Raw genomic sequence first — 7,562 nt, 5'->3', positions numbered from 1 at the left:
ACGATTTCCTTTCCGTTGCGCCTGTTCATATCCTGTCAATTCAGAGTTTTCTCTAGTAATTGGTTATTCTAAGAATTTGTGCTTTATACTTGAGTTGTGTTGAGGCAACTATTGTTGCTTCTTATATCGTAATTTGAAAAAATAAAATATTCCATCAAAATTATTTTGATATATTTTAATAATTTTGAAAAGTTGTCATAAATGCAGAGAGAAATTAAGTGTCATAAAAAACTACATCCACCGTTGTCATAATCACACATTTATGTTGAGTAGTTGAGTATTGAAGTTGTAAAATTTGACCGAATTGGAAATCGTGAAATTGGGATGGGTGATAGCTAAAAGACAAAAGTAATATTGACTTTCTATCTCCAACCATTCCACCAAGAGTTAAACAAAATAACTTTTTTTTATTATTATATTATTTATTTAATACTATTTAATATTATGTGAAGTATTATTAAATGTAATTAAAATCATCACAATTTTTATGAGCAATTAAATAATTTAATAAAATTAAAACTATTAATTAATGAACATGACATAAGTACTATAGATTATTAAAATTGGATAAATTAAAGTATAAAACATTATACACACTTGAAAAAATTAATGAAATTATACTAATTCTCCGAATTAGTACATTTGTTCCTCGGTTGTTCAATTAATGCATTTCGATTTTTGGTTTGTTTGGTTTTAACTTTTAAATGGGGTTTAAGTTTCTAATGTTTTATTGCATTTTATTTACTAATTTCTAAATTTTATTAACTCGTTGATTAATATATATAAACATTATACAATAAAAATCAATAATATTAAACCAATTATTACAAAGAAAAAAAATCAATTACGAAGCCTGTTGTAATGACCCACTACTCTAGACTTTTGGACCATTAACGAAACTATACATACAAATTCTTACTAAAACTTACATTTGCAAAAATACTATAATTTTATTAGAAAACTTATAGAAATAAGAGTTACTTACATAAATACCAAGAAGGATATGGGATCCCATTGTCTTTAAAAAAACAAAGCATGATTTAAAATGAAAGGAATTACATAAGAAGTGCGGAAAATACATGTAAAACCATAAAAAGTAAAACAAGACTACATCCTCAAGAAATCGAACTCTCGACTCCTTGACTCCATTCACCATCGATACACATTCTCTAAGCGTCCACGAATCTTACCGCCTCTAAAGCTATTTTCCTGCACATAAAACAAAAAGGAATGAGACTAATGCCCAGCAAGGAAAATCTAACACATAGTCATAAACATAAATTTCATAATAAACATAAAGACATATTATAACACTTATTACATACACTTATTATAATGACCATTATTACTTGGGGTCCCATAGACTAAACAAGTCATATGCCCATGAGATTAGTGGGGTCCTACTAGCTAAGTAGGTCATATGCCCATAATCTATTTGGGGTCTTGTTAGTCATATGGGTCATATGCCCAAGCCTACAAACATACATATTCATAACATATTTTATAACATATTTCATAACATAACACATAAGATAACATAAGCATAAAACATATAGATTCTATCCTATTTTCCTTACCAAAGTTACCGGGATATGTGGACAGTGTTGGGACTTTGGAACACTCCTAATAATCATTATGAAAAAGAGTGAGTCTAATGAAGAAAAAGAGATGAAAAGGAATGGGAAGACTAAACCATTGAAAAACATACTTACCAAAACTTATGTGCTCAAGAACTTAGATTTCCTAACCAAAATAAAGATTAAGGTTAGAGGCTGAGTAGAAGATTATGAGAACTTAAAAGAACAAATACAGAATTGAACTAGAGTTTTGGGTTACCTTGAAGACTTGTAAGACCAATCTACACCTCAAACCGAAATACTCTAAAACCTTACTTCCCAAAGTGTTTGATAAGCTTATGATTCCCAAACCCAGGTGTTTATACTCTCACACTCACTTAGCACTTGCAGCCTCTGAACTTAGAGCAAAAGATGAATAATGGCTGGGTACTAGGTCCTATTTATAGAGTTTAGGAATGAAAGGATCTTGATTTTACTCGAATAAAAATAATAGCTTTTTAGGTGAAAATAATTTGAATAATCGTTCAGCAGAGGCTGAAGACTCGTTCAAAAAGATGCTGGACTTATCAAGAGGTTGAATGGCTGAAAGGGAAATGATTTCAAAACATTTCAAAAACATACTGAAGGAGGCAATATATCGCCCCCTGTAGGCGATATATCGCCTGGGCCAGTATGCCCGAGGTTGTCGTGCATCGTCTCGTGTTTTCCGTATCTACGTGCTGCGATATATCGGCACACGCTGATTAATTAAACACGAAATTACACATTTTTAGCTAAGTTTGAATGGAGTAAACAACCTTGACTAAGCCCTCAACGTATTCAAAGCTGCTGACTGACCTTATAGCATTCAAACTTTACTCCTTATTAAATTTAATCCTCAAAATGCTTAATTCTTAATCACCCATTCATACATGTGCTTAAAATCCTATTGGTCCTCCTCTAAACCTTATAGTATAATAAATATTATCTTAATATCAGTCATATTAATCAAACCTTAGGTTAAAATTAATATTCTTATACTATAGGTTAAACTTAGAAAATCTCTAAGTACTACTATGAGTGTCCAAATAATTCCCGGTCTGAACCAAAAATCCACAGTTACAAAGATAATACTATAAATACTATAATACTACTATCTATCTTAGCTAAGTAAAGTTCTTGGACTCTACACATGTTGTGCAAAATAGATACTAAGTGCAAGTGTACACTGTCAACAAGTAATAAGGTGATAAGATCCCAATATCGTATCCACAAGGATTGTTTTTAAGCTTAAAATTGTGAACTTAAAGTTTAGCAAAATGATTAAAAATAAAAGAACCAAACTCAAATTAAATTGGAAGTTGATTTTTTTATATGCAATTAAAAATAACTAACAGCTGAATTTAAAGTCTAAATTAATGGGATGCAATAGGAAAATCAGTTAATAATGAAATGGTAAGCTAGGATAATTAATTCCCCCTGTTTTGCAATTCCTGGAAGCAATGCTATGAAAATGTTGCAGCATTCCTGACAGTTTACTAATCAAGTCCATAAGTTTCTGCCGAAATCAAATGGGTTTAACTCTCTAATTAAATTACTTATGTCTAAGTTAATTTAATTTTGAGAATTCCTATCAAGCACCAATTCTATTAGATTATGCAAGGCAAAGATATATGTCTATACCCTCACAAAATTGAAATAAAAGAACTTAATCATGCGCCATTCAAGTCTTTTGTCTAATAATTAAAATCATTTTCAGCAATCTTAATTGTTTCAATCATTTACTAAAGGTGATCAAGCAATAGTAAATATTAAGCATGAAAATTACTTGAATGAATAAACCTCAATTAGCATTAAGCAAATCTTACCAAGAGGAACAATGACTTAAGGATAATAAATTGGAATGAAAAAGGGCAACCAGTTGGTACTAACTCAGTGCAATTTTCTTCTTTTGTGGGCGCTCTTGTGCGAGAGGTTGTTCCTTACACTATTTCAGATTGGAGGAAAGTTTCACCAATGATGAGAGATGTTCTTTGGGCATCTATTCAGGTAGAATTACAAGTTTTATGAGTGTATTTTTTTATATATATTCAGCTCTACACTTAAACATATAATATGTTATTCTATATTCTATTGTAAGCACAATATGACTTACATGATGATTGGCAAAAAAAGATGTGCTTTGAAATGATGGCAGAACTATGGAGAGCTGGAAAATCTAGACTTGTAAATGATATTATCAATGCAAAAAATGAGAGTGAACGACTAGCCTTAAAGCCGGATTGCATAAAAAGTGATGTGGAATGGAGAGCATTTGTTGCCAAAAAAAATAGTAAAGAACATTTGGTAAGAAATATGATGTAAGAAGTGATGTTGCTGCCTCTCTTATCTCTGTTGGTGTTAAATTAAATATAGTTATGCCTCTTTTACTTATTTATTAAATAGGATATAAGGGCCAAATACCAAGAGAGAAGAAAGATGAGAATAACTTTTTTAGAAGGCCATGCAACTGTGGAACCAACTGCTTCTTATATTGTAAGCATCGCATGATTAGGACGAAATAAGTAAGATTCTGGTACAATAGCAACATCAACTCATACTCGCATAAAGTCTGGTCCAAGAGGCTTTCCATGTACAGTTATCTTTGGATCACTAGAATCCCAACGACCTTCAGCAACAATTGCATCTGCCCAGTCAAGCAAGTAGCAAGCATTCTTCCCTTCTGTAAAGTTATGTCTTTTTTCTAGTGCAATACTCTACCAAATTTATTTTAAAGACAATATATTAGTTTCTATAATTGTTCTTCTAAAATGAAAATTTAAAACAATAACAACTTTTATAATTTACCTTAGGGGACTGAATATTGTTTGACTGCGGTACATTGCGAGACTGTCCTTCGCTTGGTGTCACTTTACCACCAACCTAAATATAAAACCAAGATAAGTTTTATTGGAAGAAAAGAAAACTAAGATTTATAAGTGCAAGATAGAAATACCACCAAGTGTTCTTTAAGTAGATTCATCATTTCAGTCATTTTGAGCTTCATATTATGTTGCTCTTCTTCTAACTTGGAGATCTTGCTATTACACATATTAACAACAGTTAGCTTTGACCTTGTTACGCCTCTTCCTTGTCCGATTAAACGACCAGATTTTGGGTTACCAAACAATTTTGTCAAGGCATCCTCATCAGCGTTGTCTGTAGTTCCAGATTTTAGGTCTTCAAGGAGAATCTCATTCAATGAACCCTGCATATAAATTAGTATAACTAATGTATGCATTATGGAAAATAAGTAAAAATTCACAAAAATTAAATGACTAATACTCACAAAAATATCAGATGTCGTTGGGTTTACAGGTTCACCATTCTTCTTGGTATGGGCTCTCCGAAAAGCATCGATTCTAGATATTTTACCATCCTCATTTTCTTTCTTCTACACAATACATCAATAGAGATTATAAAATAGAGACTACAATAATGGAAGCAAAAATACAAACAGTATAAAACTTAATTATTACCATATCATCAATTGTTCGAGCATATCCTCTTCGACTTAAGGTGTGTGGAACAACTTTCTTTCTTCTCTCTTGGTATTTGGCCCTTATATCTTATTTAATAAATAAGTAAAAGAGGCATAACTATATTTAATTTAACACCAACAGAGATAAAAGAGGCAGCAACATCACTTCTTACATCATATTTCTTACCAAATGTTCTTTACTAATTTTTTTGGCAACAAATGCTCTCCATTCTACATCACTTTTTATGCAATTCGACTTTAAGGCTAGTCGTTCACTCTCATTTTTTGCATTGATAATATCCTTTACAAGTCTAGATTTCCCAGCTCTCCATAGTTCTGCCATCATTTCAAAGCACATCTTTTTTTGCCAATCATCATGTAAGTCATATTGTGCCTAGAATAGAATATAGAATAACATATTATATGTTTAAGTGTAGAGCTGAATATATATAAAAAAAAAATACACTCATAAAACTTGTAATTCTACCTAAATAGATGCCCAAAGAACATCTCTCATCATTGGTGAAACTTTCCTCCAATCTGAAATAATGTAAGGAACAACCTCTCGCACAAGAGAGCCCACAAAAGAAGAAAATTGCACTGAGTTAGTACCAACTGGTTGCCCTTTTTCATTCCAATTTATTATCCTTAAGTCATTGTTCCTCTTGGTAAGATTTGCCAATAGAGTTTTTCCCCTTGTCTTCTTGGCTAAGTTCATTACATTCGCATCTACATCTTAAGGTATTTCTTCAATCTCAGTTTGATTTGCCTCATCAATTGTTTTTTGTAATCTAACAGATTTTCTAAGAGGTTGTTCAAGTTCTATCTCAGCCACTTCTTCACATTCTGCATCAGGCACTTCTTCACATTGTGCAACAGCCCCTTCAAATTCTACACCAACCCTTTCCTCATCAGCTATATCTTCATGTTCCTCCCTTACTCCTTTTTCACAAACACTATCAATTACCTTATCTACTTCATAATTAAGAGATCGTTTAGTTTTTGAACTTCCAAGTGACATCTCCATGTCTTCCACATCATCATTTGGATCTAGCTCTGTATCATAGACCACACGACGAGTTGTTGCTCTAGTACTAAGAGCAGGTGGTGAATCAATTACAACTCTAATAGGTGCAGAAAACCTACGAAGAGCACTCTTTTTCTTTAAAACAGGGCTTCCAAGCAACATATCGTCACAATCAGCTTGAGTCTTCAATGATTCTTTTCGCTTTTTGGCCACAAGATTGCATAAAGCACCTTGACGAAGGTGTTTTTTTGGAGATCTTCGTAATGTACTCATTTTTCAAGTTGAAATTGCTGCAATATAAAAAGAAAGATAACATGGTATATAAATCAGAAATGCGGATCACCAAAGAGTAATAAACATACACCAAAACCATAATACCAGAATTATTTCATTCAAATTAAAATAAAATCATAAAGTTCACCGTAGAGAGTAATAAAACCACATTTGTTTCATTCAACAAAAGAGTAATAATACACTAAAATTACATACAAAAAGTGTAAGCAGATTTGTTTCATTCAAAGTACATAAGAGACAACAGGAAACTCAATTTTCTTAATTGGAATTAAGTCCAAAACACCCTCTATTTGAATCCTTTAAAGCTATATACCAATTACTTGACTCATTCACCCTTGCATAAAAAGCTTTTTTTACTTGTGAAGCTAATACAAATGGATCCCAAATGGATTGAGCTTCTCCTATATTAAAATTTACAAGCGTATAGAACTCCGACTTCTTAACACCCATTCGAATATTTGCCCAACCGCACCAAAACAATGGCACCTTAAAAGTACGATAATCAAGCATAATTATATCCTTGATAACACCAAAATACTCTTCTTTATCATTCAATTGCCCACTGTCATGTGCTTCCAAGTATACACCGCTGTTTTGAGTTGTTTTTTCAGCTCCTTTTTTATGGAATCGAATTCCATTAATCATGTACCCTTTGTAGGAAGTGACACCGTGACTTGGACCTTCAGCCAATTGAGCTAACATGTCATCTACTTTGTTCATGTTAGAAATCTGAAAATAAAATACACTTGTAAGAAATTTGTACACTAAAACAAAACGTAAACTTTTATCTTGGCAATAGAATACAACCTTTTCATAAAACCATAACGGGAACCCTTCAGAATGTCGATTCCACAACAAAGTTTGATTGTTATTCAGATTTGAGTGTCTTTCTTTTAGCTCATCCATATGGACATTGAGAAATGGTTCTACAATATCCGAGTTAAACAACACATACCGATGCGCTACTGCCAAGTTCAATCGGTCAAGCTCAAAGCACTCTGCTACTGATAGTGGATTTTCTTCTAGTAATGTACTATCTTGATTATCATTTTGCTTTAAAAATGTTTCACAAAAGCGTACACATTCAACAGCAAGATAGCGATTTGCAATACATCCTTCTGGTCGTGCATAGTTTGCTACAAATCCTTTCAATACTTTCATATAT

The 7,562-nt window shown here is 32.2% G+C and overlaps 1 protein-coding gene across 1 annotated transcript; it reads right to left on the bottom strand.

Annotated features, from left to right (window-relative positions):
- Window positions 1-4,135: 4,135 nt before the first annotated feature.
- LOC133834086 (uncharacterized) lies at window positions 4,136-5,141 on the bottom strand. Its single transcript, XM_062263591.1, has 4 exons — window positions 4,885-5,141; window positions 4,555-4,803; window positions 4,404-4,478; window positions 4,136-4,312 (listed from the first exon to the last, which is right to left on the bottom strand). The coding sequence occupies exons 2-4, from the start codon at window positions 4,645-4,647 to the stop codon at window positions 4,151-4,153; spliced, it is 330 nt and encodes a 109-aa protein (XP_062119575.1). The 5' UTR covers window positions 4,648-4,803; window positions 4,885-5,141; the 3' UTR covers window positions 4,136-4,150.
- Between the last annotated feature and the right edge of the window lie 2,421 nt (window positions 5,142-7,562).

This window comes from Humulus lupulus, chromosome 5 (genome assembly GCF_963169125.1).
Source record: "Humulus lupulus chromosome 5, drHumLupu1.1, whole genome shotgun sequence".
NCBI classification, from domain to species: Eukaryota; Viridiplantae; Streptophyta; class Magnoliopsida; order Rosales; family Cannabaceae; genus Humulus; species Humulus lupulus.
This window is presented reverse-complemented; position numbering and strand designations above follow the sequence as displayed.

Coding starts and splice junctions, on each gene's coding strand:
- LOC133834086 (XM_062263591.1), bottom strand. CDS start 4,647: ATGTGTAATAGCAAGATCTCCAAGTTAGAAGAAGAGCAACATAATATG. Junction 4,479..4,554: donor ATCTACTTAAAGAACACTTG/GTGGTATTTCTA, acceptor TTTTATATTTAG/GTTGGTGGTAAAGTGACACC. Junction 4,313..4,403: donor ACAATATTCAGTCCCCTAAG/GTAAATTATAAA, acceptor TAAATTTGGTAG/AGTATTGCACTAGAAAAAAG.